Below are 21,428 nucleotides of genomic sequence, written 5' to 3' on the forward strand. Positions count from 1 at the left end.
CAAATCTCCAGAAGCAACCACCTCATGTTAACCTTCACCTGCCGGCTAAAGCTTAGTTCAGTGAACAACGCTCATGGCAGTGAAGACCTCCACAGAGCTTAGGACTGCACACATGCTCACATGTACAGTAGCCAGACATCGTAAAGCCTGCGAACGCTGCTTCGTGCTCTCCACATCTGAAAGGAAGCGCAGCGAAGTGAGCTTAATTACAGAAGGTCTGACAGGATCAGCGCTAGGCCTTCAGAGACCGGTAACACGTTCTCGAGTGAGAAACCCGCTGTAACCATGGCGATCCCGACTTCAGCTCAGAGACGCCAGCGATTAAAAATAAACTTGCGGAACAATGTGATCTCCACGTTTATTTGCACCACCACCAACGCTCCACACAAGAAAAAAAAGGGTACTGTACATTAGTCACAGGAAATGGTGAAGCGAAAAAAATTCCATCATGTCTAATCTGTCAAGCAGAAGTCAGCAGGGAAAGAGAAATACGCTTCAGCCACAGTACCCCACAGGAGGCCTACATGAATGAAATATATATATTGTATCTATCTCAAGCTATGATGATGTCATGCCATGTGAAAATCTCAGGATAGATTTCGTTTTTTTCCTCCTCATTCTCTCCAAGTTTGTATTCCAGTCTTCTTTCCTGGATTTTTTATTTACATTCCCAGTCCCTTGTTGAGCTGTCTTTGCCCTTTGTTGGCCCAGTCCCCAGAGGCTCCTATAGCTTCTTTCCCATGGGAATCCCTCCATTCAGCCCTGGGCTTTTTCAACACACAGCAGGACCTGACACGGCTCATGACATCTTCAGCATGGCCACTTCCACAGAAAACACTGCTTGGCAAAAAGCATGGATGCTAAATGGGGAACGGATGAGAGCTCAGTGGACGCTCTGTACATGCTAAGCAAAAAGGCTTCTATGAATACTTGTAGATATAGTGGAACGGTAGTGGAAGAGGTTGTATAAAGATTCAACTGTAAGAGGGTTTTCCACTTTTTTATCCAGACAAAGAACCACTTGAATGCTTCTATTCATGGTCGGATGTAGAAACACTGCTACTGCTAAACACAAGAACCCTTGAATAAACCGTTTTTTTGAAGTGTATGCACCATAAACATGCATATCTGCACTTCAAGCAAAGCTAGTGTCTTATTGTACTCATATGCAACATTAACATACAGAAGCTGCTACACTTTAGGCAAAAATACTATATAGTACTGTAGTACTGAAACTGGGTTCTTCGGCTTGCTTTCTATATAGTATAAAGAGCCATCTATAAGAGCTCATTATGGTTCTATACAGAACCACTGCAATTACTAAAGAACCCAAACATTTTTTTATCTACACTGTAAGCAAAAAGGGTTCTTTATGGTACTGAAAAGCGGTCTCTGACTTGTAACAATAGAGGAACCCTATTTAGTGCAACACAGAACTATTTGTAATTGGCTCTATGTAGGATAATGATTCCACTCTTTAAACCGAGCAAAGAATCTTTTAACCATTCAAATCATCAGGAGCCACTACCAATATATATATTATATTAGTATATATATATATATATATATATATATATATATATATATATATATATATATATATATGTGTGTGTGTATAGTCCACTGAAACGTCCAGGCTGTGACTATATATAACTATGTAGCCTGTAGTGTCGTCAGTGTTGAACGTGTCAGGATGTGTGTATGCTGTGAACGTTTAAAGGTGTTTTTTGTCGCTCTGTTCCTGCAAGATTTCTGGGATTTGTGACTTTGGAGCCGCTCCAGCAGTCTCCGCACTCCATACGCATCTGACTGTGAAATAATTGGCAAATAAATGGGTGCCGAGCGAGGTGCAAGCGTAGCTCTTCACACTTTCTGCTGAATCAAACGTTACCTAACCGAAAGCCCAAAAAGCAGTAAGAAGGCAGGATCGATAGGTGGGAAATGCAGGCACACTGCCAGATCGTTACTACAGAAAAGTGGGAAAAACTGAAACAACAAAGCGAAAGAGGGAGGGGTGGGAGGGGTGAGGTAAAGCAGTGAGTGAAGAAATGAAGAGGAAGTGTGAGAAGAAAAGAACAGGAAATATAAATATAAAAAACATGCTGGTTTATTGAAATGCAAGGTAGGTTTTACACTGAAACACTCAGCTTTGAAACATAAGACAACAGATGTTTTATGCTGTTTGTTTAACGTTAAAACATGGAGGCTGTGATGGTTTTGGTGAGATTTCATAATTTGTGTTAATTCTATTTGATAAAATATAATATTATATTTAGATATTGACTCATTCATTATTTTAAAAAGAGGTTTGTCCTGCTTTTGGTGGAGTAGCGGTCTCTGCTGTCCAGGGGTGGCTTTCTACTAGATATTGGAGCATGACAAAGAAGTGACGAGCGTTAGTGAGGTCAGGATGTAGGATGATTACCACCCCACCTCGTCCCCAACTCCTCCTAAAAGTACTGGATGGAGCTCCAACCATCATTCCAGAGAACACAGTTCCACTGCCCCACAGCTCAATGCTGGGGGGCTTTTTACCCCTCTAGCCCACACCTGGCTTTAGTCATGGTGCTATTAGGTTGATATTTATCTGCTCCAGAGAGTCCTATTCTATTGGCTGTACATCTCTACAGGGACAAGACAAGCTGTGTTTGTGTGTGTGTGTGTGTATGATATTGTAGTAAACAATGCTGAAATTAGCACTTTTGGACAGAGGACAACCCCCCCCCCCCCACACACACACACACACACACACACCCAATGGTCAGACAGACACTTTCCTAAATGTCCACAACCTTCATCATCCTGTCACAACAGGGCCAAACCAGGGAATCCACAATGCGACTGGACAACTCCTGTCATCTTTACAGCGTTTTAACGCCTGCCCATGCCCTCTGCGGGCTGTTTTCTGACCCTGGCCGACCCCAGCATCATCATTCAGAGGATGCAGACACTGATTCGAGGGGAAGGTGGAAAAGAAACAGTATAGAGTGAAGTGGTGCAGAAATACCACATACACACAAAGCCATACGATGCATACACAAGGTGGAGACCACCAAGTCACCTCAAGACAGAGGTGCTCATATTCAGCACAGCAGAAAAGCCCATTATATATTTACATAGGCAGGATTTTTCCAGCTTGTGGAGCCGGTAGGAATAGGACTGATGACAACTGACAGGAAACAGCATGACATCACACAGGGTGAGTGTGTGCTATTTAAAGACTGAATTAAGCCCCCCCTCCCCTCTGATATCCTATTGAGCATTTTCCACAGCTTATACACCATCATACACAAGGGGTATTTATTTAATTCATCTTCTTTTGCTGCCACCAACATTCAAATTTCCATCTGTAGTTGCGTCCCCAGGCCTAGACTACCATTTCTCATCCCATACGTCCCTGGAGAACGTTCCATTTGGAATTAGAAAAACCTGACGTATTCCTCAAAGCTTTCAGTGACCCACAGCAACCTTTGTACAGCAGTGCTACCAAGGCCTGACCTACCTCGGCTGCAGCCTAGCCTTTGGGAAGCAACCTTGTAGCACAAGCAATTTCCTTTTTTACAGCCAGACTACACAAAGAAAGCCAAATCACCTCCTACACGTCCTGCAGTCTTGGAATCTGTGGAAATTAGGGTTGGGTATTAACGGCATATGATCAAGCAGTTGGGTGCCATGAAAGACGATATGAGAAGCAGTCATGATCAGGACGGCAGGTACAGACCCTGTGCCATTCTTTTGGGCAGTTAAAGAGAAATCTAACCAACCTCTCTTTTACCAAAAGCTGTATTCATTCCTGTTCATTATTGTGCCAAATGCAAATAATTAACAGCTAACAGCAACTGCAAGAACATGTCTGGTGCACAAAAAGGCTATTATGCAAACAGTCAGCTTTCCCTGAACAGCTTTCCTAGAGACACTCTGGGGGGAAAAGGCACCAAACTGTCACTGGATTAGTAAGCCTTATGTCGTTGGGATGGTTTCCTCAGGTGTACACCTTTAGTATCTTTAATTGGGATGTTGTTGCACCGACTTCGTTCACTATGACTACACTCTGACTACACTCTGACTATAGCCTGACTATAGTCTGACTGCATGCTTTTTAATTAGACCAGTCTTTTTGATGAAATGCTTGGTTATGAAGAGGTACAAATATGCACCTCTATCCTTTGAGTTGAACAAAAGGACCATATGGACCATATGCAGTACCTTCAAGGGTATATTGTTTGTACCTTGGGGGACTAAAATGTACCTGTAACCGACAGTGTAGGCCTACAAAAACAAATGCTGTAACTAAAGAACTCTTAGGAACTCCCTTTATAAGGATGCAGACATGGCAACCAATCTAATTCTGTAACTCTGAATTCTTGCACTGCACATTAGATCCATTCCATCACTACGGCACTTAAACACTATTGTCTAGAAATAGTGTTTAGAAATAATTCAACACCCCTTTTTTGGATGAAGTAAACCATTTTTTTTAATAATCAGTGCTGACCAGCCTCTGCAGTGATTGTAGCATTCTCAATGTGTTTCTCATGAGGCTTCCGACGAGCAGTGGTGGTGTCTGGTTCTGCTGCGGTTTCATGGTTTCAGGCTGTGCATGTTGGAATAAAACTTGACTCATCAGGGCTTAACAGTAACTTTTGCTTTGTCATTTGACTCGCGTTTGAATGGCATCTCTCCCTCCCCACACCAGAATGGCTGCGGCCAGTTCACTGTCGGCAGCATTTCAGAAACTGAGACTAGAAATGACTGGATATCTCTGTCCCATCATAAACAGAACCTTCGCTCTGGTGGCGCAGGTTTCACATTTCCGGCTATTTTTACTCGTATTTAAATGATGTAAAACTTTCCCTGCGACAGCATGTCTCTACTTTCCAGTTGTAAACCGAAGCTAGAAATGACTAGCCATTGTTGTCCCATCATAAAGAGAGCTTTCAGCGGTAGAGAGATGATTTCAGTTGTGTCTCGGCTTTCAGAATCTTTGCTCTTATCTTCAGTTTTGCAATTTGGATCTGGAGCTGTTTCACTTTGCACAACTCTACGCATGAACAAGAAAGCACTTTAGACACTGTGCAACTCGTTGTAACAACCAGAGGAACCCTGTGACAAATGAAGTATGAGTACCTTTTGCGCAAACACGTTTGAAAGCATTTGTAGCTAAAAAAAGTGCTTTCCTCCGCAAACACTATTCCTTTTAGCCCACATTCCAATGTTCTAAGAAATCAATCCAGCAAGTTTTCCCTCCGCTGCACTCCGCCGGCTTCCCCTTGATCAAATATAGACCACCCCTGCCAGACAGAAGTGGGCTGTGTGGCTGTGACCCATTTCTCCTTAACCCGCTTTCACGTCCTAATGTACCCAGAGACGAGCGCTCGTAGTTTACATTCGTCCGCTCACACACGCTGCGCGTCTGGGGAGCTCCCGCGTCCTTTCTCAAGGACGTATCCGGGAGCTAATGAACCCATCGAGCTCGCTCGGAACAGGTGCTTATTGGCAATGCAAGAGTCTGGCAGCTGCAGTGCGGTTTATATTTGCAGCTTCACAACAGCTTGGGCCTCGAGGTGTCTGAAATCCTGCTTTAAAATGCATACTACCAGCCCCACGTTTCTTAGTCCTGAAGCTAGATTTGACGCACAGAGGCGAGATTTGGTAAGTTGCAGGGATTTCGACTTTTGGCCTTTTGGAAGAAACTGGGGACACTTGCTAACTCGTATTTGTGTTTATCTGAGGCGTTTTTAATAAAATGCTCAGTAAGCGTACCTGACTTAAATAAATGAAAGAGTCTGAGCTGTTTGCTTTTGTGATGTCACAACCATTTGCATACATCTGCATATTTAGATTACAGCAGTTAACAACATCGCCCCCCAACCACTGAACATATTAGGAGCATTTCAGCCTGGACTGCTCTCTGAATGCTGCCAAATACACAGCAGCCAATCATTACAGAGCTCATTTACATACATCATTATATCCTAATAAAGGCACAGAAATGGTCATATAATTATAAGCGTCCCTCAGCAAAATGAATACCTCAATTGCCTCGATTCATTTCAGTCATGCAACCTGTACATAATTTCCAACACAGATAAACACACACACACACACACACACACACATCGCATTGCATGACTCATCTCGTTACACCGCACTCAGAGGAGCTTTATTTACCCAGTTGGAAAAGACTCCACAGCTGGATGGAAACGTGACACCGCGGCTTAAATGACAGCAAACCATCTTAGGGGCTCTAGCCTTCCCTCGTCAGAGACCACACAGCACCTCTATATCTGTCCACTGGGGTTTTAACCTCAGAGCTAGTAGAAACGGCAAGGCTAGGCTATGCAAACGCAGGCACAGCTAAGCACTTTGGACGTTAGCATGCAGGGTTAATAGGTCAAAGTTGGGGACGCACACTTGCCTCTCGGTGGCTGTGCTTTTTCGGCGCGTTCTGGCTTTGCTTTTTTGCAACGTTCCTGCTCTGCTGCGACTGCTGGACTGGGTAAGAGGGTAAAGAGAAAGAAAGAGAGAGTGAGAGAGAGAGAGAGAGAGAGAGAGAGAGAGAGAGAAAGAGCTGGTAGTCACCTCATCCCCTGCCATGCCCTCCGCTCGTCTGGTGTGTGTTAAAATAAATCGGGCCCACACGTCCCTCCCCTTCACACACACTAGACATTACCTTATACAAGACCCACTATGCAGCATACCACTGCTCTCTCTCTCACTCTCTCCCCCAGACCAGACCACTCTTAGCCTGCTGCCCTGACCCTCAACTCACTCAACTCCACCCCCTCCCTTCATCTGACACCCTCTATCTCTCTCCCTCTCTCTCGGAATGCAGAGTGAGTGTGTACATGAGCTCACATGACTCAACAGATCTGGAGGGGGGGACACAGTTCATCTTAGTCTTTCCCAGAGAGGAGAGCGCGTGAGGGAGAGATAAACAGAAAGACGAAGAGCAACAGTTAGTGTAAGAGGTGGGACAGAGAGAGGGAGTTGGGAGAGACAACAGTATAACAAGGAAAACATTTTGAGTGGTAACAAATGCAGTCACACCACTGACCTGTAACACATCCACAATGCTATAGAACTTTGTTTATTATACACACCACCCTGTAACACCACTGACCTGTAACATCCACAATGCTATAGAACTTTGTTTATTAAACACACCACACTGTAACACCACTGACCTGTAACACATCCACAATGCTATAGAACTTTGTTTATTAAACACACCACACTGTAACACCACTGACCTGTAACACACTGCATTGTTACACCACTGACCTGTAACAAATACAGTCACACCACTGACCTGTAACACACTCTGCATGGTTACACCACTGACAGGTAACAAACACACAGTCACACCACTGACCTGTAACACACTGCATTGTTACACCACTGACAGGTAACAAATACACAGTCACACCACTGACCTGTAACACACGCCGCATTGTTACATCAGACAGGTAACAAATACACAGTCACACCACTGACCTGTAACACACGCCGCATTGTTACATCAGACAGGTAACAAATACACAGTCACACCACTGACCTGTAACACACGCTGCATTCTTACACCACTGACAGGTAATAAATACACAGTCACACCACTGACCTGTAACACACGCCGCATTGTTACACCACTGACAGGTAACAAATACACAGTCACACCGCTGACCTGTAACACTCTGCATTGTTACACCACTGACAGGCAACAAATACACAGTCACACCACTGACCTGTAACACACTCTGCATTGTTACACCACTGACAGGTAACAAATACACAGTCACACCACTGACCTGTAACACACGCCGCATTGTTACACCACTGACAGGTAACAAATACACAGTCACACCGCTGACCTGTAACACACTGCATTGTTACACCACTGACAGGTAATAAATACACAGTCACACCACTGACCTGTAACACACGCCGCATTGTTACACCACTGACAGGTAACAAATACACAGTCACACCGCTGACCTGTAACACTCTGCATTGTTACACCACTGACAGGCAACAAATACACAGTCACACCACTGACCTGTAACACACTCTGCATTGTTACACCACTGACAGGTAACAAATACTCAGTCACACCACTGACCTGTAACACACTCTGTATTGTTACACCACTGACAGGTAACAAATACACAGTCACACTGCTGACCTGTAACACACTGCATTGTTACACCGCTGACAGGTAACAAATACACAGCACCCCACTGACCTGTAACACACTCTGCATTGTTACACCACTGACAGGTAACAAATACACAGTCACACCGCTGACCTGTAACACACTGCATTTTTTACACCACTGACAGGTAACAAATACACAGTCACACCACTGACCTGTAACACCCTGCATTGTTACACCACTGACAGGTAACAAATACACAGTCACACTGCTGACCTGTAACACACTGCATTGTTACACCACTGACAGGTAACAAATACACAGTCACACTGCTGACCTGTAACACACTGCATTGTTACACCACTGACAGGTAACAAATACACAGTCACACCACTGACCTGTAACACACTGCATTGTTACACCACTGACAGGTAACAAATACACAGTCACACCACTGACCTGTAACACACGTCGCATTGTTACACCAGACAGGTAACAAATACAGTCACACCACTAACCTGTAACACACTGCATTTTTTACACCACTGACAGGTAACAAATACACAGTCACACTGCTGACCTGTAACACACTGCATTGTTACACCACTGACAGGTAACAAATACACAGTCACACTGCTGACCTGTAACACACTGCATTGTTACACCACTGACAGGTAACAAATACACAGTCACACCACTGACCTGTAACACACTGCATTGTTACACCACTGACAGGTAACAAATACACAGTCACACCACTGACCTGTAACACACGTCGCATTGTTACACCAGACAGGTAACAAATACACAGTCACACCACTAACCTGTAACACACTGCATTTTTTACACCACTGACAGGTAACATACACAGTCACACTGCTGACCTGTAACACACTGCATTTTTTACACCACTGACAGGTAACAAATACACAGTCACACCACTGACCACTGTAACACATTCCGCATTGCTATAGAACTGGCTTATTACATACTACACACTGTAACACCACTGACCTGTAACACACTCCAGTATCTGACTATTTTGGTAAATTCTCCATTGCATATTGCTACGTTTATTCTTAACTAAACTGTTATGTTCTTTCTGCTGTGTTCTGTGCTGTGCCAGTATTGTTCTGCAAACAGACATGCCTATAAAGCTGCCAACTAAGAGAGAGAGAGAGAGAGAGAGAGAGAGAGAGAGAGAGAGAGAGAGAGAGAGAGAGAGAGAAGAGCAGGGATACAGAATTAAAAAATAATGCAAGAGTTATATAGCCTAAAAGGCAGCAAGAGAGCTAGCAAAAGAGCTGGATGGGGTGAGGGAAAAGGGGGCTCAAATTACCCGCCTGTCAGGCCTGATGGATTTGGCTAGAAATATAAAAGAAAGTCGGGTCTTGCCACGGCTGGATGAATGAACCTCCTCCAAAACACCCAAACAGCCACTCAGGGTCCCCTCCGAGCCCCCTTTTTTCTTCCTCTGCATCCCCTCTTTTCTTCATTTTTTCCCATCAAAGTACGTTCGAATGCCAGGCACGACCCAAAGGGCCACATTCCAGAAACAAACGCTTCCATTCTCCGGAGAGAAAGGGAACGCGGACTGAAAGGAGGAGTGAAAGAGTGAGAGAGATAAAGAGGGTAGGAGAGAAGTAGGGGGGGGGGGGGTGGTCGCGCAGAGGAACACAACACATCCAAGGGCGGGAATCCCTTCGCTTTCATTGACTTCCTTCCTCTTCCATTTCGCACACACACACACACACACCCACACACATACTGTATTTCATACAGGATGGATCACATCACAACACTTCATCAGTTTAATTATCATGGCGAATGGCGACACTTACGCTCGGGGGCGTGTGGAAGGGAAAAAGAGTGTGTCTCAGGTCACTGTGCTTGGTAATGCTGTGTGTGTGTGTGTATGCTGTATACGGTTTCAGCCTTTAAAACCTGTTACAGTGAACACACAGACCGTGCCCTGCTGATTCAGTGAGCCGCTCCTGCACTCACTGCAGCTTCCTTAAATATTTCCTTGCTGTGGTTCTTGCTACAGCAGCACATATACTAAATATTTCCTCGCTGTTCTCCAGATGTGTAGCCAGTGTGTCTGAGCTATGTGTGAGTGTTCTACCGGCACATCTGGCCTGTGTCTGGGGCTAGAGCTCCAGCTGTGCTGGAGACACCGGGCCCGGGCTACACCGGCCTTTTCCACAGCCCGTCAGAGAATGGACGTCCTGACCTGAGAGAGGTCAGCGCAGACTCTTAAGAGCACTTCAAAAGTACCTGCATGTAGAACCCCACAGAAGAGCTGCAGTTGGAGGACAATTATTTCAGGAGTGAATATGGGACGCATTCTAGAACAGCATGAATGGGGACAACATTCTAGAACACTGAACAGGGGACAGTATTCGAGAACAATGTGAGGAACTGTAAATTGTGGAGAACAATTACAGACTGGTGTAAAAGGGGACAATGTTCTAGAACATTATGAAGACTGGTGTACAAGGGGACAACGTTCTAGAACAGTGTGAAAAGGGGACAATGTTCTAGAACAGTGTGAATGGGCACAACGTTCTAGAACACTGAATGGGGACAGTATTTGAGAACAGTGTGAGGAACTGTAAATTGTGGAAAACAATTATAGAGTAGTATGGATATGGGAAACATTCTAGAACATTATGAAGACTGGTGTAAATGGGGACAACGTTCTAGAACCGTGTGTTTGTGCTGAACATTCTAGAACAGTGAAAATGGGCCATAACAGCGGTGTGAAAACATTCCCCAACAGTGTGGGGCAGCATTCGAGAAGGGGTGAAGATGAAGAACAGTGTGTGTTAGGGACCACGTTCTAAACCAGCATGAAAGGGGGAGAACATTTAAAAACAGTGCAAAGATTGACAGCATTCAAGAACAGTGTGAAGAACAGCATGGATAGAGGTGCACCATGCCAGAATGTTGTGAATGGGGGGAAAATGTTCTAGAAAACTGTGACATGGGGGAGAACACTGCAGAACAATGTGAGCGGTCTGCAATTCTGGCATTATTTCATAACAGTCTGTATTCAAGAGCACAAATGGTGTAAAGGTTCATCCCTGGACATCATCTGACCACAGTGGCTACCCGAGAGTGCCCTGAAATATCCAGCTCTCACCTGACAAAAGACCAAAACGGCAAGAGGCGATACGTGATACAGCAGGGTCAAAAATAGACACCTCTCTCGCGCGCGCGCTCTCTCTCCTGGCGGATATGGCTGGTTTTTTATGACCTCTGTGCTCTGAGCTCCGGTTACGGCCCTGAAGACGCCACAAGCCCAGGACGCAGGCGAGGGCAACAGGATCCAGCGGCACTCAGAAGGGACAGAAGGTGGTGTCATGTCCTTATTTTTCTTGCAGGGCAGACTACAGCAACGGGCCTGCCTTATTAGAAACATTTTCTAGCGATGCTCTCTCAAAATATTGCTCTGCTAATTGTCTACGCCTTTCAACAACAGTGGCACACACCTTTTAATTACTGAATTCAGGGGGTTCATTTAGTCCCTCTGCCTCTGGTGTCTAAAATCCTAGCCCCTAGCCATGCAGTGCGCTTTACACACATTATTGAAAGAATGGGTGAAATGCACGTCAGAAACGGTGTGAACTGGCAGTTAGGAAAAGGCCATGATTTCAGTTCATTTGCGATATCTCACGATATGATGTGATGATGTGATGCAACATTTAACCTGTTTCTTTTGGTCTGAGGTTGTGGTACAGGCTACATACTCTGCATGACTTTGCACCACGACATGCTGTAATATTCCTATTTCAGCTCCCTACAACCATTACATCATTGTGGACAGGGAACCCCCGAGGGCTGAGGAATCCGTCGCTGCTGGACTTTTAATCGATCAATGGCCTCTGAAAAGAGAGACAAAAAAACAACAACAAAAAAAAAACACAAGGCTCCTGAATGGCACTCATTGTGTCGAGGAAGGCGAAAGCAGAAGTCTCGAGTGGAAAAAAAATGTGGCAGGCCTGTGAATCACACTCTGGAGGTGGTCCTTCTCAGGCTCGAAAACAAGGGCCATCTGAGTCACGGTGCAGAACGGCCCTGCTGCTTGTGGGAGAAAACGAGAAGTACGGCCAACTTCAAGAGATCTCTGTTATGACGGACAAATCGCTTTTCCATTAGCTTCTCTCTAAGCCCCCACCCCTCGATGCTGGATTTTAACACGAACCATCTGCGGCACCGAGGCGAGCGACACTCCGAAATCACATTAGTCTGCAATAATAAATAGGCATGTTATCCCGAGTGTTGCGTTGCGAACGTAGCGCCGAGGCACCCCTGAAATGAAAACAGAGCCAATGAGCGTCTTTGCTGCTTTTCTTGTCCCACAATCCACTCATTCAAAGGCATTCCTGGAGCATGATGGGGAAATTCAGCCCACTCAGACTTATAAGTGCATGCAACATGCCTCAATGCGACATCTACAATGGCTTCCATTCACAGAGAACACCCCCCACCCCAACCCCTTCTAGTCCTGGAGCATGCTGGGGGATAGACAAGGCGCACCGCTCATACTGCACATACACACTCACACACACACACACACAGCGAGCAGTAAGACGGCTCACACACATGACATGTCACTTAAGCGTTTACAGAGTCACATGTTTCGAGTAACTCTGTTCTTATGGTACTACTTACGGATTTGCTGCAAACACAGCGTGCACACATGAAGCCTCTCGGAAGACTCTGTGAAATGACTGGCATGGCAAAATCCATGTGCATGCATGTAAAATCCGAGCTGTCTACAAAAATCTCTGATGAACCTCTGCGCATAAGTGAAACACATACCATCAAATGTTTGCACATACCTTTATTAGAAAATGTCCAACTAATTAGAGAGACAACCTACAACCCACTACTTAGTCCTGACAATTAAAAAAAAGAGTTAACTACACAATTTGTCTGATTAAATTCAAATTTTCAGGTAAATAATATATTCTGCAAATAAGTTTAGGGCAAATATTTGTTAAAATTGCTAAGGATTCTTGCAATCCTTGCAATTCAAATCCTTGCTGTAAGGATTTGTTTGTTTGTTTGTTTTAAATGAAGTTATCTTAAAAAAAATGTAAAGGTAAATATGTAAAAATTTGCTGACAATTTTCACAGCATTCCTTTAAACATTATAATCTCAAAATACCTTTAAGGAAAATGTTTTTAAGAATTGCTGAACATTTTTCAGGTACTCAACATAACTCCTAAATAATTGTAGCTAAGATATTTTTAAAAACGCCAACAAATTAAAAAAAAATACCAACAAGCTGTGAAGCATCTATGTGAAATCTGCCTACCTAAATTCGTGACATTTTACCTCTCAAATGCATGCACTGACCATCAACATTTGACATTTTTCTTTCTACTGAAAATGTCAGTATTCACTTTTCCATTAAGTTTTGGGGTTCGTTCAGCTTTCAATTCAGTTGGACAGGACTAATATAGATTTCCAATTAAACATGAGTTTCATTATAAAATGAAGTAATTACCCAATCTACAATATTCTGTGACAAGCATTTTGTGCATGTCTGACAGACAGTGTATATGCCAATTTACTGTATATGATATTATAACGCTATTATAAACTAAAGCTTCTGCCTCGTTCCACTCTTTGCAAAGTTTTCCATTCTGCAGTGAGTAGGCAGACTGACCTGCTCGTGCACTCAGAGAAAACACAGGTTGCTCTCGCCTGCCATTTAACTTCGATTTCACTGCTGATAGTGAAAAGGAAGCTTGTACCTGCTTCTGTTTAAAATCAGTTAGACCCAAGCTCAGGCAGGTTCTTTTGCATTGAGGGTGGTTATTGACATGATGTTGAGGGTCATGAGAGTAGGTTATGAGAGTAGCATGTTTAGCAAGCTACCAACCACTCAAATCATTCCAGAACTACTAAAATAACAGAACTGATAGTCTGAGGTAATGTAATATACAAAATTTGGCCAAACTTTAGTTTGCTGGAAATTTTTAATTTGTCAGGAATAACAATGTGCTAAACGTCACATTACTGTCATATCATAAATCTGAAATCTTAGTTTTTAAAAATTTAGTTGAGACCACATTGTTTACCTGAACAATGCTTTTAACTTTGCTAGTTATTAAACTTGTCATTTTTTTTAGAACACTGTTTACCTAAAACCTGCCAATAATTTAAAATATAACATTTTGCCAAATGCTGTTTTGAGAGCACAACATTTAATAGAAAAATTATTTTCCCATAAAAATGCACATTTTTGAGACCACATTGATTACTGGAGGAATGTGATTAAAATAGTTCATGCTTAAAAAAATACTTTGTAATTTGGCAAAAAATAAAAACTAAATATTTTTTTCACATACCGTTGGATTAAGACCACATTGAAACCACTAAAATGCTCTGAAATACCCACATTTTGTCCAGACCCCACATCACTTTAAACAATTCTTTACAAATCTTATCTACATCTTATCATCTTATATATCTACCCAAATATTGTAATAGGATTGTAAAGTTGTTTCTATCAAAACCCATTAACAGTTCGCTAAGAACAACCAACCAATGACGATAAGAACATCCTCTACAGAGACATACACCCACATCCTACATTGTTCCCTGCAGGTGGGAGGCTTGGCTGAAGTCTGCACATTGACTATGTGCTGCCTGCTGTGACCTCAGTGACCCCTTGCTTCAAATGACCCCAGCTGTGTGTGACCCACACTGGGCGAGCCTAGCTTTACCTGCCAACTCTCTGGTTCCTGTTGCAACCTCGTTAACTCCTGCCTTCCCCCTTTAGGCCCAGTTAGGCTAGCACCGAGACACAGATGGCCTTTGTACTCCTATAACAGCTTGCTAATCACGATGTGATTTGAGGCCTGGCTATACGTCCACACACACACACACACACACCCACATACACATAAATGAGGTGGATTTACTCTGGGATTTACTCTAGAGTCCAATTTCCAAAAGATCAATCCATTCTCCCCCTCCTGTCCTCTTGTATCGAACGTTCTGGAAGCGACTGAACGTAGTTAAAAAAAGGTAATCTTGCTTGAAATGGAACCTAAAAAGTGAAACCACGGCTCAGGCTTTGTTCCATTTGAAGCCGATAGTTCAGTTACTCTGCGGGTTAATATTTATTTGTTCGGTTGATATTGTAGCACCTGCAGAGGAAGTCGTGAAAAGGAAGCCTTGTTTCCTTTGTTAAACATGTTTTTTTTTTCATAATGGATCTGCCTTTTTTAAGAAAAAAAAAGGGCTTTTCACAGAGGAGGCGTGCGCTTTGCTCCAGTTCCACGTGCTCATAGATGCTCGAGCTTTGGGATGGAACATGCCCCGGCCTTGTTTGGACCCCTGTGCCCCTTTTGATGGAGACCTGCTGGCCATAGCTGGGCTCAAGGTCTTTGTTCTCAGCTTTCTAAGGGAGGTCACACGGCTCCTGTTAAAGATTTACCTGTCATGGGCAGACCTGTTGCCGCTTGGCTGAATCTGATCTCTGCCTTCTAACGCTTCTGACCTCTCCAATAAAAAGAACAGCCTTCAAGACGTCGAGCTGCTCTTAGCAAAAAGGAAAACCCATAGGTCCATAATTCTCAAGCGGCATCCAAAGTACAGATGCAGGATCATGTCCAATAAAATTAAATAATTACATTCCATCACTGTCATATGAAAAAATTGTAACACTGTTTTATTATATTTTATTAGATATATATTATATTATATATTATAGAACACCTCTATTACAGATTACTTCCATTTATAGATTTTTTGCATTGAGTGTTTGTTTGATAATTAATGGACCAATAAAATGTGATATGATATCTGAATAACAGGTACATGGCTCATATAACAGAAAATAAAAGTTGTCGTTGAATGCAACAGTATGAGATTTTACTGGTATGATATCCATCTCAGAAAATATCATGGTTTTACGGTATCACAGTACACACAATTTAACAATTCTTCTTCTAGATACTATGACCTTCATAGGAATGAAAACAAAAGGTATACTGTAAAATCATTTTCTTAAGATAAAATATTTGTATCTATTTTATAATGTAAGCATTTGTAAAAATAAAAGAAAGATTTAAAAGGAAGCTACACAAGGTGGAGTTATATATATATGTTGTATCTGTTGTATATATATATATGTTGTAACAGTAGGAAATAGGTGAAATGTTTTTTATTTAAAAGCAGGAAGTAAAGACAAGCTGACTCTTGATGAGCCAGAGTAGTTAAATAAAGCTGTGATAACTTGTGTCGATTACATCCTTAACAATGCTAATGTCCTCAGCAACATGCTCACATTTAGCCACTTGTTTTCTGGAATGCAAAGTGCAATATACATACTAATCTATAAATATGAGCAAGAACGTCCAATTACAGCCCTGTTAAAATATACAAAATGTGGTTTTACTGAATGATTAACCTGGATATCCTGTAAAATAAATATCTGGGTTACCAATCGAATGTCCCAAATATTAAATATAAACATAATGAGAGTTTATAATTAATTTTTTCATCCTGTTTTCCAGATCTAGACTAAGTCCAAGCCTAGTCTGAAACAATTTCCAACATTGTTATGGAAAACCAAAAAACGTCTAACCTACTCACGCTCGCTAAGCGTTCATTGGCCATAACAGATAAGGGCTGGGTTTCCTGAAAGCACCTCAGCACGAAGATGATCCTTAAACGGTTGAGCGAGCATCACACTGAACACTCTCTCTAAAAGTAAAGATGATTTTAAGACGAGAATTTCTTGATGTTTAGGGTCAAGACAAAGTCTTTTCTGTCTCCTGTAAAGTCACTGTTTCAGATATTCAAGATTTTCTCAAGAAGACAGGTTTCCATTCACCTATCAGACACTCTTATCCAGAGCCACTCAGCAAGCATGGAAACAGCGGAATATGAGGATATAAAAGCTACAGTACTGATCCTAGGTCAGCTGGGACGTTTCATCATTTTTAAGGAAAGCAAGACACGCATGGCCAAAGCAATCAAAAGGCCGACCAAAAAGCAAAAGTAATGTTCGTAACTCACTCACAGGGGCTGCTCTGACGGGTGCTCTGATGACAGCTCCAGCAGCACTAGCACATGTAGAGATGCACCTCAGTGTCTGTGGGTATTTGCGTGCGTGTGTGTGTGGGTTCATGACTGGCAGCTAGCGAGTCTGACCTGGCTGGGTGTCACAGGTCGTGTCTGCCGGGAACACGTCTCTGATGTGCAGTCTGGAGCTCAGGCTCCACCTCTCACGCAACAAACCCCTCACCCAAACTCCATCTACGATAAACCTCAATCATAACTTCCTTTCTTCTTTTAATCAAGCGCGCCAATGCCCATAAACTACGCATCTGTCGCCTGCGTGACAGACTACAGAGATCACACATTAGAGGGGTGACAATGAGCCTCCTGAATCCACTCGAACGTCATAATAAAACTGAAAAGTATAACAGATGAGGTGTTCAGCGCATCACTCTTTTCCTCAAAGGGTGAATCAATTTCCATACAGTAGGACTGTCTGAAATTTCAGCTGACACTTGACTTCCATGTCAATAACTGCAATTAACTATTTGTCTTTGTGTGTGTGTGTGTGTGTGTGTGTGTATTTGTTAATAAAACTCTGGGAGACTGTCTAGGTAGCTACGTGTATGGGCAAAAGTATTGGGACACCTGCTCGCTCATTATCTCTTTCGAAATCAAGGGTATAAAAAAAAAAAGAGTGCTGATCCTGCATTTGTTGGAGTAACTGGCTTTATACTGCTGTAGCCCACACCTGGCATTAGCCATGGCGCCAGTAGGTTCATGTTCATGTCCTATTCCTCTACAGGGACTAGACAAGCTACAAGTGTGACAGCAATGGTTCCAGCTTATATAGCTGAATGCATTCATTAGAATGGGGTGTCCACAAATATTTGGACGTATAGTGTACCCTGGATTCTAGCTGTTGTTCGTAGCTCCCAACCGAGGTCAGAAACAGTTTGAGATAAAATAAAACACAAATGACTGACAAACTGTGTTAAAGCACCAGTCAGAAGTTATGAACGTTGGAAAAATATGCATAAAATAACATATCAATTTCGAAAGGGATTATGCTGCTACAATTGATTTTTATTGCAACGCTCCAAGCAGAACTCATCATTTTTCATATTTTTTATATATTGTTTCTATCACGAACCTTTTCTAGAGTTTTAGTCATAAAATGCCAAGAACTCAATACAAATGTGTTTCTGATTTCTGAATGCATTTGCGCTCATATTCAGGAGAGCTTAGCTCTACCACGCTCAGTCCAATAGGGCGCACATGACTAAAAACAATTGTCTGTAGAATCAAATTATATTGTCTATGTAAGTACTTTATAGTATATTTCTACTATATTAACAACAATGTTAAAACAAATGGTGCATGTTTCCTCGCTCTAGGTAATGCAGTTCCTTAAATATTTTTTTTCTGAATTAGCCTTTTCTCTACCAAAACTCTCAGTTTCCAACACCTGCATTGGCAAATTTTTGCATGTTTATTCTTAACCCTTTTCATGAGGACATTACAGACAAATTAGATTGAGTGTTGACTGCATATATATATATATATATATTAGTTAATTATAAAAAATACAATTATACAGTGTTTTTAAATAATACAATTACTATTACAAAAACACCCCTAAATAACCAATCAATTATAATAAAATCCAAAATCTAGTTTTCTTGTTAATATGCATGCATTTCTTGTTGGATAACATCTTGCATATTTAAATATCATTTTTAACAAAACAGATAATAAAACAAAATGGTAAGCATATCACTAATTAACTAGATGTTTTTGAAAATGATCATTTTAAAGTCTGGATTATGCCCACATAATGCTAATTAGCCCATACTATTCTTTGTTATTGCTATATCATATATAATATTCGCAATGTAATATTCTTTGCTATTACTTTTTCATTTCATAAATTCCTTCTTTGTACATATTTTGATGACATTAAATGTTATTATTATAAATGTTTTTTCCCGTTTATTATTTTTATCACTTTTGTTGTTGCTGATTTGACTTTTTATTAGTACTTTTATTTCCTTGATGTTTCTATGTCTAACTATGGTGGTTAATATTATGACTTTCATTTGTGCACTTCCGCTTTAATGCTCTTTAATAATATTGAAAAAACATTTTAATAGAATGTTTTGAGAAAAAAAAGTTTTTTTTAACCCTCTGTACCTTAATGTTATTATTATTGTTATTGTTGTAGTTTTTGTAAGATCCATGACCTGAGAAGTAACAATTCATAAAAATCTGAATTTTAATTTGATATGAAATAGTGGTGTCTAGATTCAACTTTCAACAATTTTACAGCAAATACAGCAAAAAAAGAGTTGATGAAAATGCCATTTATTAATGTAGTAATTTTTCTATTTTCAATTGATTAGAGCACACAGCATACTAAATATATTTTTATAATAACCAAGCTACAATACAATCCACCACAAAGCAATCTGATAGAATATTACACATTTTATTGTTGCATCCCTACTCATGATGTGCTCAATAAATTCATGTTCTGCTTTCTTTTGTTTGCCTTGGCTCAACTGATAAGAAAGCACCCTTTTCACGCTCTGTTTATTGCAACATAAACATGTGATTGTAGGAAAGAAATGTGATTAGCTCTAATGATTGTCATAAACCTACAAAACTGCATAAAAAAGCCCAAAAAAGAAAAGTGTATTGAAATTTCAACTAGTATTGCTGGTATGACTCTCTTTCACTTTTGACCTGACTCACACACACACATATATGCATAAAGGTTATCATTCCCCAGTGAGCCCTATTTGCCGTGGAGAAACTTAAACACAGGTGGAAAAGGTTGCTACATTGTGTGTCTGCATCAATATTAGCCGACAAACAAACCCTGTCCGTTATCTACAACCTCTATGCACCAGCACAAATAGTCTGCTGCGTATCATCAGACTACACTAACAATTCCAGCAGAGGCATTTCAAAACATCATCAGACTGGAAATATGAGGCTGTAATCTAAATATGAAGACAGCTGTTTAGTAGCGGTCCAAGCACTCTTCATTCTTAATGTTCTACAGATATCTCGGTTATTTAAGAACCATGACAGATGATTTGAAATCTACAGAGGTGCACCCAGACTAACATTAGAATTCTTTCATTTATGGAATTTGGAAATATGGAAGTTTTTTTTTCTAAACTTTTAAATAGTGATCTGACACTTCTAAATAGTTACAAAACATTTGTTTTGTAAAGTGATTCTAAAAATTAAAATTTCTAAACTTTAAAACAGTAATTTTAAACTTCCTAATAATGGTTCTAAACCTTATAAACAGGGATACTAGACTTCTGAATAGTGGCTCTAAACCTTATAAACAGGGATCCTAAACTTCTGAATATTTCTTACAAAGTTCTGGACAGCCATTGTAAAGTTTTGACTTTTCCAAAATTTAAACAATGATTTCAAAATTCTGAATGGTAGCATGTTAATGGTTCTTACTACTAATGGTGCATTTTAAAAAGCAGAACAATGAAACTACAACTCAAACTGTGTCGGTCTAGAACCTGTCTTGAAATTCACAATTTTAGTTTTGAATTTAGTTTAATCTGAGAGAAATATGAGTGGCATCTGGAATGATAAACAGCTGTAGATTATTATTCTTCAGGAAATCTAAAATCACTGAGAAAGCTGTAGAACATCAAGAATATCTCACATTTCAAAAGTGGAGACTGCAGAAAATGATTCATGAAAACACTGCATTTTTCTCAAAGTCCTTAAAATATTAAGATAATAACAACATAAAATGCTGTTTATAATAACTGTACATAAAACAAAACAATACAATACTGTGTACATATTACTGTTGTATTTGTACGTGTGATTAGTTCAGACTTTTTAGTGGAATAAAAGAAACGGTCACTCTGGGACAGACCTATCGTATACCTGTCTATAACGTCCTGGACTCGGCGTGCTCACCCTTGTTGACAGTAGCCTGAGGTCCGTGCAATTGACTGGGGTGCGTGTCCACACCTCCATAAATCCGCCTGAGCCTCAGTATGGGTGGACATTCTCTCCTGCCAGATAAATCACCCCGCTCTGAGAGCGGTGAGGCGGTCAGACGCGTTTAAAGATCCATTCATAAAAGCTTGGCCACCCTGACCACTGTGGTCACTGTACTCTGTGACACACACACAAAACACTCTGCAACACTGAGGTCTGCGGTTCACGCCATTAGAGCCTCAGGTTCAGGGGCTGGCGCTT

General features: G+C 41.4%; 1 protein-coding gene across 2 annotated transcripts in view; it reads right to left on the minus strand.

Moving 5' to 3' along the window:
* bach2b (BTB and CNC homology 1, basic leucine zipper transcription factor 2b) overlaps positions 1-21,428 on the minus strand; it is a 134,214-nt gene that overhangs the window by 101,235 nt on the left and 11,551 nt on the right. Inside the window, exon 1 of one of the 2 annotated variants that reach the window (XM_072678469.1) lies at positions 6,583-6,635. The exons of the other annotated variant lie outside the window; for it this stretch is intronic. Coding sequence (XP_072534570.1) covers positions 6,583-6,597 — 15 coding nt within the window. The 5' untranslated portion in view covers positions 6,598-6,635. Of the gene's footprint in view, positions 1-6,582; positions 6,636-21,428 lie in introns of those variants that run through there. 2 annotated transcript variants of the gene reach the window in all.

The sequence above is a fragment of the Salminus brasiliensis genome, chromosome 1 (assembly GCF_030463535.1).
Source record: "Salminus brasiliensis chromosome 1, fSalBra1.hap2, whole genome shotgun sequence".
In the NCBI taxonomy this organism is placed as follows: Eukaryota; Metazoa; Chordata; class Actinopteri; order Characiformes; family Bryconidae; genus Salminus; species Salminus brasiliensis.